Source organism: Passer montanus, unplaced genomic scaffold (assembly GCF_014805655.1).
Source record: "Passer montanus isolate IOZ18808 unplaced genomic scaffold, ASM1480565v1 scaffold31, whole genome shotgun sequence".
NCBI classification, from domain to species: Eukaryota; Metazoa; Chordata; class Aves; order Passeriformes; family Passeridae; genus Passer; species Passer montanus.
The window spans coordinates 5605323-5622391 of record NW_024367819.1 but is presented as its reverse complement, the minus strand read 5'-3'; the positions used below and the strand labels follow the sequence as shown (position 1 = coordinate 5622391).

The following is a 17069-nucleotide window of genomic DNA, read 5'->3' as shown; positions in this document are numbered from 1 at the left end:
AGAAGACTATTTGTTTGTCAGATAATGAACTAATGTCCACAGCCTGCCCTAAATACCTAAAAACCTGATAACTCTGTCATGAAGGTAGAGATTAGATTGCTCAGCTGTGACTCTGTGGAAGTTAATCCTTTTATTGCTGTTACCGTAAAATTTCAGACAATAAAGCAGTGTTTCAGTAACATCACATTACCATTTTGCAGGGTTGTGTGATAACCTTTCAACAGTATTTGCAAATTGTTACTCTCTTTTTGAAAGCTGAAGTTAGAAAGATCTCTGCTGACCATGATATCTCAGTTTTGCCCAGGGTGTGTGGATATTTTGCTGTTGGGCTCTGCCTGGGGCTTGTATCTGTGGTAGCAGATAATCTACTGAGAGGCAGCTAGTTCTTAGTTGTATGTAATATTACTTTATATTCAGCCTGCTATGAGCAATCATATGGATTTTTACTGGTTTGTATTCACAGTTTTAGCAAGTGTGTGAAAAAAAATACAGCCTATAATTATATCTACCTGTGCAAAATGGAAAATTAGAATGATTCATCTCCCTTGGAGAAGTCCTTACATTAAACATTTGTTTGACAGTTCTTTGAGAAAAGTCACTGTTTCCTATTTTCAAATAGTAGAAAACACAGAAATATTTTTCTTAACCTTTCATTAATCATGAATTAAATACCTTTAATACCGAGAGTGTAATTTTTCTCCATTCATAGAGGTTTTTGTTTTCGACAATGACCCAATATATCTATGTCTTCTGTTTTTATAGACAAAGTTTGCTTTGAAGTACTGTGAAAGATTTTGTGTATTCTTAGTTAAGACTCCCACATAAAGGCTATATAAATACTGATATGGTTATACACGTGGTCAACTTCTTTTAAATAGCTGAGCAGTTATTGCTTGAAAACTGGATCAGAGGCACAAATGTGCCCTTCTCTTCTCCCATTTTATGTTGCATCACATCACGTGCCACGTGTAAGCTTGTGGTCAGAAGTACCCGTATTTGTTTCTTTTGTCTTATGGAGTGGTCTTGCTGTGCCTCAGGCTCTGTGTCTCCCATCCTGCTGAGTGTGGGAATGCAGGGCTTTGGGTAGGCAATCCCTGTGGAAGCTGCAAAGCTGGGTGGGACTCTGTGAGTGGGAGCTGTTCCTGCTTCTGGGGCAGCTGGATGTGGGTGCCTACATCCCTGCGGGTGAGGGAAGCACATGCTTCTGGCCCCTGGTACCAACAAAGGCTGTATATCCAAGGAAAACTGGCCATGAGGGTAACAGGCTGTGAGGTGTAGGGAGTAGATGCAGTCTTCTGTGTTAGTCTTCTCTCTGACTCTAGGCTACCTTTGATTTCTCCAAACCTTAATGAAAAGTTGGTTCAGAGTCTTTGCTAAAGTGATGGTGGACTTTGTGTTTAACCAGGGGTGGATGCCACAATTGGCAGCCAAATTTAGTTCATTCCCAGCCTGAATATAAATTTGTCTTTTTTCTACTTCCAGTCTTTCTCAGGCCACAGAAGATTGTGGTTGTATGTTAGTCCTACATCGTCCTGGTACTTCTTGCTACTCTGTCCCCTTCCTCCCCACTGAACTGTAACCAGGGTTAGAGGTGTTTGCAGGACTGTCTGTAAGGGGAGGTGGCAGAAGGGTGTTTTCTGACTGAAATTCTGCAGGGCTGAGCAGGACGTAAGCTCAGTGGCAGTGGGGCTCTGCAGCATCAGTACATTCAGCTGGCAACATCTTACCAAACCTCATGTGGACTCCTTTTCAGGAACCAGAATCAATTTTTCCTTTGCACTCTGCTCATTCTCTCAGTGGTGAATACTGGGCTTTGTGTAATCAACCCCTTTGTCTTTTCTGTTACAGAGCTCCAACATGGGAGGCAAACTGAGCAAGAAGAAGAAGGGATACAGTGTCAATGATGAAAAAGCTAAAGACAAAGACAAGAAGGCTGAAGGAGCAGCAACTGAGGAAGAGGAGACTCAAAAGGAGGCTGAGGATGCCCAGAAAACCACAGAGACCACAGAAGTGAAGGAGAACAACAAGGAGGAGAAGGGAGAAAAGGATACTCAGGTCACTGCCAATAAGACGGAAGAAAAAGAAGGAGAGAAGGAGAAAACAGTGACCCAGGAAGAAACCCAGAAAACAGAACCTGAGAAGTCAGAGGCTGTTGTCGATGCAAAAGTAGAGCCACAGAAGAACACCGAACAGGCACCCAAGCAAGAGGAGCCGACTGCTGCCTCTGCTCCTGCTGCCAGTAGCGAAGCACCCAAACCCTCTGAGCCTAGCACCGATGCAAAAGCTTCCCAGCCTTCAGAAGCCACAGCTCCCAGTAAAGCAGATGACAAGAGCAAAGAGGAAGGGGAAGCCAAAAAGACTGAGGCTCCCGCAGCGCCTGCAGCCCAAGAAACTAAAAGTGAAGTGGCCCCAGCTTCAGACTCAAAACCTAGCAGCAACGAGGCTGCGCCCTCTTCCAAGGAGCCCGCGGCAACAGCAGCACCTAGTTCGACTGCTAAGGCCTCGGACCCTGCAGCCCCTCCAGAGGAAGTGAAACCTTCTGAAGTTCCAGCGACTAATTCGGATCAAACCATAGCAGTGCAAGATTAAATTGGACAGCCTGTTGAAACAACCACTTAAAACAACCTGTGTCTTTTTTTTATTTTTTCAGCTATACTAACTCGTTTCAGATCTGAAATAGCAAATGTGTATTGCCCAGAAAAGAAGGAGAAAAAAAAAAAGAGAGAGAAAAAGTGAAAAGGATGTCCCATCAAGTTGGGAGGGAGGGAGGGGGGAGAATCCAAATAGTATTTTTGTGGGGAAATATCTAATATACTTTCTGCCAACTTGACACAAGTCCTGGATTAAAATAAATAAATAAATAAATGGATGTCTGAAAGTACAGCACATCTTTTGTATCTGAACTGCTGTAAATGCACTCCACCAGTGTATCAAAATCTTCTTTTTGTTCTGTAATGGGGTTTGGGAGTGATGCGTTTGATTCTGCCCACTAGGTTTGTGCCAAGGCAATCAGATCTTTATGAAAGCAGTATTTTCTGTGTTTTTTTTTTTTTTTTTTATTTACAGCCTTTCTTATTTTGATATTTTTTTTATGCAGTGGATGAATGCCAACTTTCAGACAAAACCCACTTAGCTGTCCACATATTTCTCAATGCCAATCCTCCAATTCTTCCTCTCCAAATATTTTTTGGGAGTAAAAAGCATTCTCATCCTACTTAGCCTACCTAGATTTCTCATGACGAGTTAATGCATGTCCGTGGTTGGGTGCACCTGTAGTTCTGTTTATTGGTCAGTGGAAATGAAAAAGTCTGCGTTCATTGCAGTTCCAGTTTCTCTTCCATTCTGTGTCACAGACACCAACACACACTCATTGGAAAACAAATGAAAAAACAAAATGTACAATGGATGCATTGAAATTATATGTAATTGTATAAATGGTGCAACAGTAATAAAAGTTAAATAATTTAAAAAATATATAAGTGTAAAGACTGATTAAATCTTCACTTTCACCCCTTGAGAACTAGGCAAAGGAGGTTCTTAGACAAGAGGTATTATGTCTGGGGTGTTTACTTGCATATAAATAGTCATTCTCCAACAGCCACAAGTGTTCTCAGGTGAGGCTGGAAGAAGTGGCCAATGAGAAGTGCATTTCATATATGTTTTATCCCAGACAAAGTAAAAATGGCTTTTGCCTGCCTTAACATGTGAAAAATGCTGTCTTGCTATTTTGAAGAGCCACAGGCATGCTGACAGTGTTTTAATTGGGACTAAGACAGTGGATTTGATAAACTGATCTTTTAAAATGAGGCAATTAATTTCAATCCCAGTCCTATTAAAGTATTTCACTTTGTTCTTTTCCCCATTACTATTGTGTAGGATATAAACAACTGCTGCCACAAAAGGCCAGTCCTGTGTATTTCAAATATGGATAATCTTGCATGACTGAGTAGAGTTTAGCCCAGCATAAACATTTTTTCACCAATTTTGCCTACTTGCTTCATTATTATTCAACAGAACAGCTGAGTAATTTCACTTTCTGCTGAGTGGTGTCATCGGTGGATACGGACAATGATTTCAGGGCAGAGCCTGGGATTCACAAACCAGTTAAAGCAGCATGTTTGGCCCGCCTATTAGTAAACTTTTAGGCAGAGCAGAAGTTCTGAAAGAAGTGGGCAGTAGTAAATAGAAACACAGCTGGTACACATACCAAAGGACTGAGCAGGCTTGTATTTAGTAAATAAGGAAAATGGTGTTTAAATTGGTATAAATTATGTCAAATACTTTCTCTCCATGCAGTGAGGATGATTCACTCTACAGACTTGCATAATACTAATACTAATTTTTTTTCAGAAATACAAACTTCCCATACCATGCTGGCAATATTGTTATGCAGCTGTGCACCTGGGAGAAGCTTACTGGAACAGGCAGGAATAGTTCAGTTTGGTTTAGATCAGGTCATTCATCTCCATGAATTCTTGCACCGCCGTGAAGATTTTGCATCCTTAATGTGATGCTGAATGCAGTCTTACTTAAATTATTTGAGGTAATTAAAAATACCCCTGTGCTCCACAGCTGTATCCAAACCCAGCAGCCTCTGCAGCTGTGGACAGCAATCTCACCACACGTGCTCTTGTTCTCCTAACCTGCTTGCTGATGGCAGTTTCATCCCAACAGGGTCAATGCTGCAAAGAAATGTGCTCCACATGGCTGGAAATCAATGGCATATGGTCAAAGAAATATACACTTGTGTTTGGGAAACTGAGAGTCAGCACAGCCAAAGATCAGTGCACTTCAAATATCAGTACTCTCAAAGAATAAAAAAGAAAAGTTGCTGTATGATGTTTTAAATATTTTTATTAATAGACAGGCCTGCAAAATTGGTTTTTTCTTAGTTGCTAAATTTCTTAATGTACAGCTGATGGTTAAAAAGCATTCTGGCCCAGGCCACTGCTCCAAAATGCTGTTATTCTATACCTACATACACAAGGAAAGAAACAATCTCTGTTCAAAGAGGTTATGAACTAAACATATGTGGTTAATAGAAATGTGATGCATATTGCTTGCCAGAAGAGCCATGAGAAGAAGTGAGAGCCTGGAGGCTTGCTTTTCTTCAGTCCAGTGTCTCATCTCCAAGACATTTTTTTTTCTGCATTATAATCACTCTTTAATGGCAGTAAAAGCATGCTGAGGGTACAGAGCTAACAGGCATGTTAATGCTGTGAGCGTAAGCACACTGCAGATAGCCTCAAAGGGCCCAACCCAACTCTTTTGTGAAAGTGTGCCACAGGAATAGAGAAATTCAACCCTGGGAAAGAACCTTTGCTATTGTTTAGAGCCCCCACAGAGACATGTTTGCAAGGTCTCCCTTGTTTTGCCCTGGAAACTGTCAAGAATCTCTTGCTTTCCTTTCAACAATAGGAAGGTCAGTGCCATTGGCTTTGCTCATACTTTGCTTGCACTTGCACAGCAAAGAGAAGCTCAGATGCCTTTAAATATACAGCAACTTCTTTTCTTTTCTTTTCTCCCTTCCCTTCCCTTCCCTTCCCTTCCCTTCCCTTCCCTTCCCTTCCCTTCCCTTCCCTTCCCTTCCCTTCCCTTCCCTTCCCTTCCCTTCCCTTCCCTTCCCTTCCCTTCCCTTCCCTTCCCTTCCCTTCCCTTCCCTTCCCTTCCCTTCCCTTCCCTTCCCTTCCCTTCCCTTCCCTTCCCTTCCCTTCCCTTCCCTTCCCTTCCCTTCCCTTCCCTTCCCTTCCCTTCCCTTCCCTTCCCTTCCCTTCCCTTCCCTTCCCTTCCCTTCCCTTCCCTTCCCTTCCCTTCCCTTCCCTTCCCTTCCCTTCCCTTCCCTTCCCTTCCCTTCCCTTCCCTTCCCTTCCCTTCCCTTCCCTTCCCTTCCCTTCCCTTCCCTTCCCTTCCCTTCCCTTCCCTTCCCTTCCCTTCCCTTCCCTTCCCTTCCCTTCCCTTCCCTTCCCTTCCCTTCCCTTCCCTTCCCTTCCCTTCCCTTCCCTTCCCTTCCCTTCCCTTCCCTTCCCTTCCCTTCCCTTCCCTTCCCTTCCCTTCCCTTCCCTTCCCTTCCCTTCTTCCCTTTTTTTCTTCTTTTTTCTTTTCCTGCTACTATTTTTGTAGTGAATTTTGGGGATGGATAAAACCCTTAAGTAATGTTAAATTATTAATAATTAAGTGGCTTCATAGAAGCAATGCCTGCCACTTGCCCTGTAGTTTGTTCCGTACACTTAACTCCTGTGTCTGTACAGGACAAGAAACCTCCTTGAAGAAACACTACAACAAAACATTGCAGGATGTGTTGGTGTCCTGTGTGATGGCATTTCCAGGCACGTCTGTGTGGCTGCCAATATCTGAACAGTCAATGACTTCTGAATTTCTGCTGGTGCTTCCTTTGTTCCAGCACTGAACTAGGAGGTCTGTCTGGTGTCTGTCTCACCTGACCATTGCTTCTTCCAGATCACCATGAACTCCAGCTTCATGTAAGTGTACTGAATCAGTGGGTGCATCAGCTCCTTAGTCTTCCTTCAGCAGCTTCCTATCACTACATCACATTTCTGTGAATTTATCCTTATTTAACCAAATAGGGGAGTGTCTCAAAGAAATGTGTCAGATTTGTTGCCACTGCTGCAAGAAAGCATTTTCTTACAATAAATTTCTTTAGTAAATCTTCTGCTATGCTTTCATTGTTGGCTCATTGCTCATAATTCATAGTACTTAAAGTTATTTTTCAAGATTTTTGAGATGCTAGTCATGTGGTTTGCTCTTTTTATTCAACAATACATATTTTCTTTCTGCATTAAACTCTTGACATTTATCTTTACTGCTTATCTTGATTTAGTTGACTTTCTGACTCTCATTTAATTATTTATATATATTAAATTTTTACATCCTGTTTTATATTTAACCTCCCCACCACACTTCATGCAACATGAATGCACATCAGCTGTTAAGTGGTCAGATTTAGAAACCATGGCACTGCAGCCATGGGAAAAACATAGCCACCAAAAGGAACAGCAATGTACCAGTGGTTTCCTTCACTGCTATGAAAAAGTGTTTTCTCCAGGACTGGCAGAGCTTTGCTTGCTGCATTTATCATGGTGGGGTCAAGGTCTGCTGTAGAGTTCGGTAAGCAGAAGGAGTTTTTTTGCCTTTTTTTTTGTTGTTTGTCGGGGAAGACAGGAAAGGTGCAAATGTTTTGAAACATGGCCACAGGAGTTGGGACACAGAAAACATGACACAATCCTTTTGTTTCCTGGAGACAGCACTATTGTGTGTTAGCTGGCCACCACAGGGCTACCAAGCCTTTTCAACTTGTCAGGATTCTTGTCTCTCTTTTAACATATTTGCTTGTCTATGCAATAAATATTAATTCTGGCTCTTACTGTCATAGCTGTTTAAATGTATTTTCTCTATCTTTAACTTATCTTCCTTCCACAATTTAGATCTGACATCTCTTTGAGCCTCCTATTGCATCAGGAGGCTAACTGAATTTCTTGACATTTTGGCTTGATCAAGATGATTTTTCTGAGATGGTTCAGTTAGGTAAGATACAGATTTCATGGAGTTACAAGTTTGTTTCACTTACTAAACAAAAATTCAAAAGCTTTACAGAGTATACCTGCTGAGGTTAGAGTGAAATCTTCCTACAAGTCCTGTCAGTCTGTGTTTTGTAATGCCATGAGGTTGCTGCAAAATACATAACTTGCTAAACATCACTTCTGGTTCAGCTGGCCAATAATTTTAGATCAACACTTGGTAAAGTTTGACATTCAGTCTCTCTTGAGAATCAAACAAATTGTACTAAGCTCAATTCAAGAACAATTCAAGAAACAGAACTGGTCACAATAGGAGATAAAAAAGTCATAGAATAAATTTTTTAAACTTTGTTTAGTTCCATCCTGCTTAGAAACAAGGTTCACCCTTAGATGGTCTTTCCACTTTGGGAACAGGGCAAATACCATAGCAGCAAGACTGTAAGTTTCCTAGCCACAAAATGGTCTTTAAAACTTTACAGTTAGTACTTTAAGCCTTACATTTGAATAGCAGATGTTTTAATCACAGGCTACACACACCCCTGAGAAGCAGGGCTACTAGAGGTACCCAGTGTGGTGTGGCAGGAGGACAGCTGCTGGTCTTTCGCTTTATCCCTGTGGCTCTCATTTAGCACCATTTTCCCCATCCTTGTTTTATTTGGTTTCTACTAGTGATAGGTTTATTATGTCTTAATGAGAATAGTGTGCAGTAATGACAGACTCTACTGATGCTCCACAAATCACATTTTTCTGGATTTGAATTTTTGCATAGGGTTCTGGCATTACTTGCAGGATTCTGGACTGAGGTGGCAGAAACTTCTGTGTTTACCAAGTAGAATATTAATTGATTAATATTAATTGATCTGGAAAGGAGAAGCTGAAAAAATAGTTATGTTATTGGAAATTGGTGCATGCCTGAAAAAGCAAAGCCTTTAGTCTACAGCAGTCCAGGATTCTGCAATGGCTCACTGTAAGCTAAAAGACCCTATGGAGATTTCAAAAGATATCACATGTCAGTATGCTGAATACATTGTTGGTTTAAGCTCTGCTGCTCTGTCCAATTATCTGAACTTTGTCAGCTGCACTTCATTTTTTTTATTTTTAAATAAAAGACAGCATTCCTAAGCTAACATTTTTTTCAAAAGGCGAACAAGAGTATCTCATAATGACTACATTGCAAAAGAAAATTTCAATCCCATTAAAACCTGAGTAACATTTCTCAGTAAAAGGAGCTCTAAAGCTACCTAGAAATATTTTCCACCATTTTGTCTAGAATAAATTTTGAATTGTTTTCTGAATGCCAGTTTTTCAAGGACATTAATAAAATCATACTTTTATGATATAGCAGTTGACAGATGGTAAATGGACAGTCTAAAGGTGTCTGGCCACATATTGAAGGCTAAGTAAGGAAAACCTGAACCATGGGAGGGCAGATCATCAGCTGACAGAGTTAGTGATTTAGGTCCATTGAACTGTATGAAAATAATTTTATTTCAGTTATTCCATACAGACTAAAAAAAAAAAAAACAAACCCTTAGCAATAGAATGTCACATTATATTATGTAGAACTGAATGGTCAGATATGAATGAATTAAACTTAACTTTAGTGATAAGCTTATAACAGACAGGATTTGAATTGAAGAAGTATATGAATAATAAGTAGGAAAATAATACAAGTTCTGAAATGGCACATTTAAAGGATTTATTTAAGACTTTACATAGTCAATTTTTATGAATGATTCAGAGTGTTTCTGGTAGTCATAAGAGACAACATAAGGATTAGCATATTTCTGCATATGCACGTGAAAATTAAATAAAGATAAAAATTATTACTTATAGGGAGAAGAGGTTTATACTTCCTGGTAAGTGTTAAATTTAAACTGGTGTGTCATGCTGCACTTATCTTGGGCCAGAATTTTGCCTTTTGCTGTATCTTGGTCTTCTAGATTAGCTGTATCACACACATGTTGGACCGGACTTTTCACTGCACTGCCATGTTTTCTAGCTATACCTGACACAATTTTAAATTAATTTTTCTTGTTTAATCTGCCAGGACCAAGATGCCTACATTCATAGAGATCTAAAGAGGTGATGACCCAAACTGTCAGATGAACCTTTAACATTCAGACCAGCTCAGTGGTACTGGGTTCCATCTGTGCTCGTCACCTCTAGCTTTGATCTGTCCATACCAATGGCAGGGACTGGGGAAAGATTTCAGAGGTTTTTAATGCGTGTTGTTTCCCCTCTCTCCCAAGAGTAAAGATGGCTGATATATTCTAGCATGCTGAGCTGGAGGGTGTTTCTCTCAGCTGAAAGTTTGAAAACTTGGAAAAAAGCTGTTCAGTTCCTTGGTCAAGATGACCAGAGAATGGAGGCGTTTGAAAGCCTGAGAGCTGGTATAAACATTACAGAGATATTTAACTTCATAGTAAAACAAGGTTGACAAAGACACGAGCTGTGTCCTCAGAAGAGCAGCCCCTCAGGAATGGGGTCTCATACAGTATTGTAGAGGAGGAAGCTGAGTATAAAAATGTAGTTACTGCAAGAACAAATATCACTTTTAGGCAAAAGCAAAACTGGTAATGATGGCGGGAGCATCTAGTTTGGCAGGAAAGCATTTCCACAGTTACAATCATTTTTAGAGAAGAGATCACATTTGAAATGTGTTTAAGGAGGTTTTTTGTGTGATGTTTATATTTCTGAATTGATTTTTGAACTGATTTTTTTAGGTGACAAATGCAATAAAATATCTTTTGGTGTTCTCCATAAAATTTTTCAGCATCCTAAGCAAAACCTTCCTACAGCAGGATATAGGAGTGTAAAAAGAAATGGACTGTGATGTCAGTGAAGTTCAAGTTCCTCTCTAGCACCCTGAGTATGTGCAGTGTTTCTAGTAAAGATGAGAGGATGGGATGGAAGCTGTGGCAACAATTCTACACAGTGACCTGAGCCAATATTCAGTGAATTTCCTGTTTTAGTGATGGTGCCATGAGATACTGTCTGATCCAATGGTACTATTAATCAGATCCAATTGCAGTCAATTCTACTCATAATGCTTCACCATAGATATGGATTTTTGAAGGGAGCAACTTTTATGTGAATGGCTGTTTCCATTGATTTTATATCTTGCTGTCCAGTTTTAAAATCCCAGAAATTGTTTGATGACATTGAAAGTAAGAATCAATCTATCTGTGGCTAGTCAGTGACAGGGTATGAGTAGATAGAGAAGTTGACTGAAAAAACATTACAAAGTCAGATTATCATTTGGGAAGGAGTCAGTCATGAGGGGATGTCAGCAGAAGTTTTCGATCAGTGTGAAAGGCGAGGATAATGATTTTTCAGAGCAATACTTTAAATGAATGTGGAGGCAATACACAAGCTGGGAGTCTGGTCTAGATAGCATGGGTTGCAGGTTAGCCACACTATGCAAGAAGAAAGCAGAAGGGTTTTCCTGCATGAGAACCCACAGAGAAAGTCACACACTATCTTAATTTTCCTTTCACTCCAGTTCTCCTGTTGATATTTACTTCCTCTTTCAGGCTAACTTTTCCTTCAAGGATCTCTTTCTTTTCCGCAGTATATGCTTTAGATAATAGGATTTTCCTAAAGTGGCCAAAACACCTGTTTAAAAGGAACGTGATCATACCACATGATTTCCAGAGAGCTCCTGTGCTTCTGGAAGGCTTCATGTACAACTTTGCCCTTCAAACCAAGTACAAAACAGAAATGCACCACCTCACCTGGTACCTGAAACCATCACATGCTTTACCCTGGTTCCACATAGATATTCTCCCTTGCTTTATCACTATGAAGATAGAGGCAGATGTTAGTGTTTTAAGATTTTTCTTAAAAAAACAACGGTCCTATTAACCCAGTGAGGCCATTTTATGAACAGCTTCTCTGGCAGTCTTGTGTGCTGTCAGGCCTGGACTGACCATGAGGGTAAGAAGAGCTGCCCACCTTTAGCTCACCAGGGCTTCCCAACTCTGTCTGCCCTCCAGCTGCTCTTCCTTCCTCCTGGGATGTAGCTGCACCAGTCTCCTGCTGAAGAGAGTTGGCTTGGAGGACAGCAAATTATCTGGGAAGGCTGTGGAACCACCTTGAGTGAGCTTAAGGATGTCAAGAAGAACCCTTTGACAGGCTTTACATGGATATGGTTGCTTCTTCTTTAGGGCAGGGGAATGGAAAGCCCTAAAAAACTTTGAAAGTCAGAGTCTTCTATGGTTTTATGATTACCAAAGGTTGTTCCAGGAAGTACTGTTTTCCTTCATCTGAATAAGAGTTAGACTGTATCTGCTTTCATGGAATAAGAATTAATTTTACATTGCCTTCAGCAGGACTAAGGGCAGTACAAGGTATTCTTACATGCATTTTAAAGCGCTCTCTGAGTGCCTGCAATGAAATATTTCTCAATTTTACTTCACTTTCCCCCCGCCCCTCCTCTTACATGGTTTCATTCCAGCCATTCTTTTCTCTACCAGGCCATGAATAGGCAAAACTGTTTACTTTTTTTCTGTGTACATCAATCACTCCTTAAATGAGAAACAACAGCATGTGTTTTGGTCACAAGCCTCTTCACACATTCTTCCCTTCATGTCTCAGCCTGCTATAGGCAAGGACAATGTTGCTATTCCAACCGGGCAAAATCATCAGTTGTTATAAATCCCCGTGGGGATATGAATATGTCCAGCAGTAGTGAGAATTTTCTAATCTTTGTGTGCTTTATTTAATAGCACAATTCACAATGGATCTCTGATGAAAAATGCCAGTAACCCTGCAATCTCTTAGACTGCTGCCTGTGCAGAACTGGGTGAGGCTTTCTTTTAAGAAGTACTTCTGTTGATTTGGCAGAATTGGACCAGCAAATTGCAATGATGAACTGGATAAAAATGACCTGGAAAATCCCTGCCTCTTGTACAGTGCTGACTGCTGAGCAATCATTGCTGTTCTGTGCTTTTTCCTTTGTGCTGGTCTGTGCATAGATATACTAGTACTAAGTTAATTGAGAGCTGGGATAGGCACAGTGGAAACCACAAAATTTTAAATTCCCTCTTTTATCCTGAAGAGAAAATTATTTTCTAAACCTTTCATTTTTGTTGTGGGGAGGGAGCAACAAGATTAGAAACTGAAGCTAGGTCAGATTCTCTTGAGTCCTTGTGCATCTCCACGTTTGGGCACGAGAAGCTGCTCACAAGTGACTTAGCCATATGCGTCAGAATAATCAGGACCATTTAAATCCCAGGAACTAACAATTTTGAGGATTCAAACTCTTTCTAGTTGAAAACTTCATGGGTTCTTCTCCCTCTGAACTTTGTCTTGACTTCTGGCATCTTTCAACACCAAAGCTTCAGAGCAAAATATCTGCAGAAAGTTCTGGATTTTATATCAAGATTTTTGAAAACCACCACAGATTTCACTTGTTTTTCATGCTTCCCGTTTTAGTTTGTCAAAATTCTTCCAAATTTCTGTGAACTTGCGGACCAGGCTAGACATTCAACTTCTCATTACTCTAGTCAGGAAAATTATGCTGTCAGGAAAGTTATGCTGTTAAAATAATCATTAAAGCTATTGAAAGGAAATTTTTAAAAAAGGAAAAATTTATTCAATAGGCACACCTGCATGTAGGCAAGATGCATCTTTTCCATAAGAAAAACTGGAATTACTGAACAATCAGCCATGCCCTTCCACAGAGTTTGGACTGTTTATTCATGGGTGGTTCCCAAAGATTCCTCTCACCTGGTATCTGAAACAGTGGATGGCTTACACTGTTACCGTGTAAGTTTTCTCCACTGTTTTATCACTGTGCAGATACAGGTGGGCGTGAAGTGCTTTCATACTTGACTGTCCCTATTTATAATACTCCCACGAAGTCTCTAATCTTTATTGAACAGCTTTATCTTTTACAAATAAGAAACATGAGTTTCTTACAGAGTGTACAATTGGAATAGTTGTGAGAAGTTACTGAATAACTAAGGGGAGAACCATGTTCCTTGAGCCATTGTATCAAAGCTAAACATGGTTAATGAAGAGAAGACAGCTCCTTTTTCTCTTCCTGATGTGGTTAACAAAGATCTAAGAGAGATGAAATAGCACTGTGGTTTAATTATTTTTTCCCCCTCTGGAAAATTTCAATATTTCTAGTTCTCATAATTTTCTTTTAGGGAAGTATTCCAAACTTCTCCTAGGTGTAAAGGATTTGGTATCACAATGATTGCAATGGCTCATAATGCTCATTATCTGCACTAACTGTTCAGAAATGATGCTATTTCTATTCATTAAGTGAATGGAATTACAGAACATGTACTTTGTACTTTCCACGCATAGACTACGAGGTATGTTTCATGTGTTGATTTCTCTGTGGAAGAAAAATGGCAGTGTGTGTATACACATTACTTATAGCTGTTGCAGTGGGCCCAGTCATTTTGTACAGTGAAGTATAGCCATGTGCTTTGGCTGGTAACCCAGACAATCACAGATAACCCCACTCTATCATGACTTTTTGTTTAATTAGATATTTTTTCTACCTTAGGACAAAGACAAAACAATTTTTTCAAAACTTTCTCCCCTGATTTGCTTATTTTTAAAGCAACTGCCTAAAAGTATAAGCAGAACACCAACACCAAGAGGTGCTGGGGGCTTGAAGCAGGCAGTGGAAACTTAGAAAATATTTTCATTAATATTGGTTTCTTATTGTGCAGCACTTAGCAGTTGCTTTACTAATGCATATTATTTTTAGGAGATCAGCTATATTTTTGAGATTTTAGAGCCTGAAGCATTCTGTAGATGTTCTCAAATATATTCTTTACTCTTAATGAAGAGAAAAATAAGAAAGAAGGTTAAAAAAGTGGTCTCACTCTAAAACAAAGCGTGAAATCAGTCTAAAGCAGTCACACCTAATTTGAACTTCAGCTGCCTAGCAGTAATCCAGCAGGTAAAGAAGTCGTGTGCATTACAGAAAGACAGCCTAATTCACATTGGTTTTGGAAAATCAAACTGAAACCAACACAGCCTCGTCCTGGAGAAAATATCTGTGCTTCTCATTATTAACTGCTGTCCTGGAATCAGCCATGCTCTAGTTATTCATGTAGCCCACTTTTCCTCTCACCTCCCTTGCCTTTCAGAGTCCAGGGGACTTGCAGCCAAATATCTGACTCTGACTAAGCAGTGTCATCTGAGGGGGGAAAAGGGTGATGGGGCTGCTCTGCTGTACCATTGGTGTAGCTGCTGATAAAACAGGGGGAGAAATAATACTGGTGAGATGCAAAGCTTAAGGGCTTATGTTTTAATGTATTTGTAATAATACCAATTCTATTAAATTATCTCAAACTATAGAGATTTATTAAACCTCTGTGTACAATGCTGTTCCAACTGGGTATTTTGGTAAGCTGCCTTTATGTAGATATCATACAACATAAGCTAATTCTCCACTAAGAAAGAAAATGTTTCAGATTATCCTGGGAAAATGAAGAGTCATTATGTGAATTACAGAAGTATAAATTACTGTCTGTTGGTTTAACTAGTCTGGGAGAGGGGTAAGTCACCGGAGAAGCACCAGGGAAACAGTCAGTGAGAGGATTTAAAAGCACTACCTAAACTTAAGAAGTCAGGAAAACATGAAGGGTGGAGGCTTCCTCTGCTTTCTCCTATTCATTTTCTCTCTTTATTTATAGACTCAGCAGTTTTTGGCACTTCTCTCTTTGCAATAGCTCTATGATATTTTGAAGGTGGACACTGCTGACATATTGTAAGTATAGAGTGTCTCTTGTGGACTTTTGCTCCCCTGACCATTGTTTCTTTTAAAGAATCCCTCAAGTATGATCTCAAAAATTGTTTATGCTTTTCCTCTTACATACCAGCATCCCACTTTCTCCCTGCTGCAGGGTCTACAGTGGTAATCTGATTTATTTGCTTTAAAGGCTTTCTTATTTCTCTCTGGATTTGGTTTTTTGTTTGATTGGTTGTTTTTTAACTACTTTGAAATCTTGACAGGAAGAATTTAACTGCCTTCTCTTTGTGGAACAAGGTTCCCAATTAATCTGTTGTTTTTGTTAATGAGTAAAAGGAGTCACTGCACTTGCTTGTTCTAATAACCTCTCTACTTTATCTGTGTTTATCCTACTAAGTACTGCTTCACATATTAAAAAACATAGAAAGAAAAGAGAATTTATTTCCTAATCTTGTTACGAATGAAAGTGAGGGAATTTTTGCTTTGACTAGTAATGACTGAAGAACAAGGTCCTTGCAGAATAAGGCACTGGCTTGTGCAAAACACTGCAAGAATTAATTACACCACCTCTGATTTTAGTGTGGCAGAGGACAAGTTCAAAGTTGTATGAACAGCTGATTTTTCAAGTTACCATTTTCCCTGATTTTCTCTTCAACTTGGAAGAGTCACTGCTATAAATAACAGGGAGGCAGAGAAGGTGGAGGAGGAACAATATTTGAAGGAGATGACTGACAATGATTTAAATTTTTCTCTTTACAGGACAAGCACACTTTGAATCCTTGCTATGGTGGAAGGCCAATCCAAAGCCAAAACAGTGACTACTCAGGCACAGAAAGAGAGTCTTAAATTCCCTTGGAGAAAACTCAGTCCTTTCACCTTTCACATACAGCTTACTGTGTTAATAGAGACTTTCTTTCTTTCTTTCTTTCTTTCTTTCTTTCTTTCTTTCTTTCTTTCTTTCTTTCTTTCTTTCTTTCTTTCTTTCTTTCTTTCTTTCTTTTCTTTCCTTTTCTTTTCTTTCTTTTTTCTTTCTATTTTCTCTTTGATTCTTATTATTCAATTTCATACTCAGCTGACTGGTTCTCCAGCTGCATTGGACCAGTACAACTTATTAGACTTCCAACATTCATTGGCCTTAAGACCTCTTAAGACTTGAGCCTCAATTTTTATGCTTAATGAAGCTGCAACAAAAATAACACAGTTCCCAGAAAACAGAGCTCTCCTCTGCTGAATTTAGCTTTGCTTGTCACATTGTATACAAAGTACATTTATTTAACTGCAAGGCTATTTTAGAAGGAATTTATTAGTGTTTATAAGTTGCTTCAAACAGGAAAGCCAAGTGAAAGTGCCATGTGTACTTGTACTCCCTAATTAACAGAACAGTCATAGTATAAATCTCCAAGACTGAGCTGCACCATGATTAATGGTGAGCCCTCATTTAAGATTAGTGTCTGATGCATTGTTGTGCTCTTGGAAGGTTCATTTCTGCAAGTTGAGCTTTGTATTCTGGTACTGGTGTATACATAACAAAGAGGTATTTTCAATAAAGGATGATGAAAAGTGAATTTCCATTTTTACTAGTAAAAGGCTGCGGGGAGAAGTAAGTATAGAAGGCTATATCATGTGAAATACTCTGGAAGGTGTCAACAGAAAAAAAACAAATTTTTCTTCTACGGAAAACTGAACAGTTAGAAATTTGGTTTTATCTGAACTGAAAGTGTTTATACTTTAAAATTTCCAGCAGAATATAAACTTAAGAAAGTTGTAAAATTCTGAAAAATTCTGAAAAAAAATTTGTTAACTATTTAAAC

The 17069-nt window shown here is 39.5% G+C and overlaps 1 protein-coding gene across 3 annotated transcripts in view; it reads left to right on the top strand.

Annotated features, from left to right (window-relative positions):
- The window catches only part of BASP1 (brain abundant membrane attached signal protein 1), a 50894-nt gene extending 47419 nt beyond the window's left edge, over window positions 1–3475 (top strand). For all 3 annotated transcript variants that reach the window (XM_039714869.1, XM_039714871.1, XM_039714870.1), the window contains exon 2: window positions 1849–3475. In XM_039714869.1, coding sequence (XP_039570803.1) covers window positions 1858–2589 — 732 coding nt within the window. In that variant the 5' untranslated portion in view covers window positions 1849–1857 and the 3' untranslated portion in view covers window positions 2590–3475. The remainder of the gene's footprint in view (window positions 1–1848) is intronic.
- Window positions 3476–17069: the final 13594 nt, after the last annotated feature.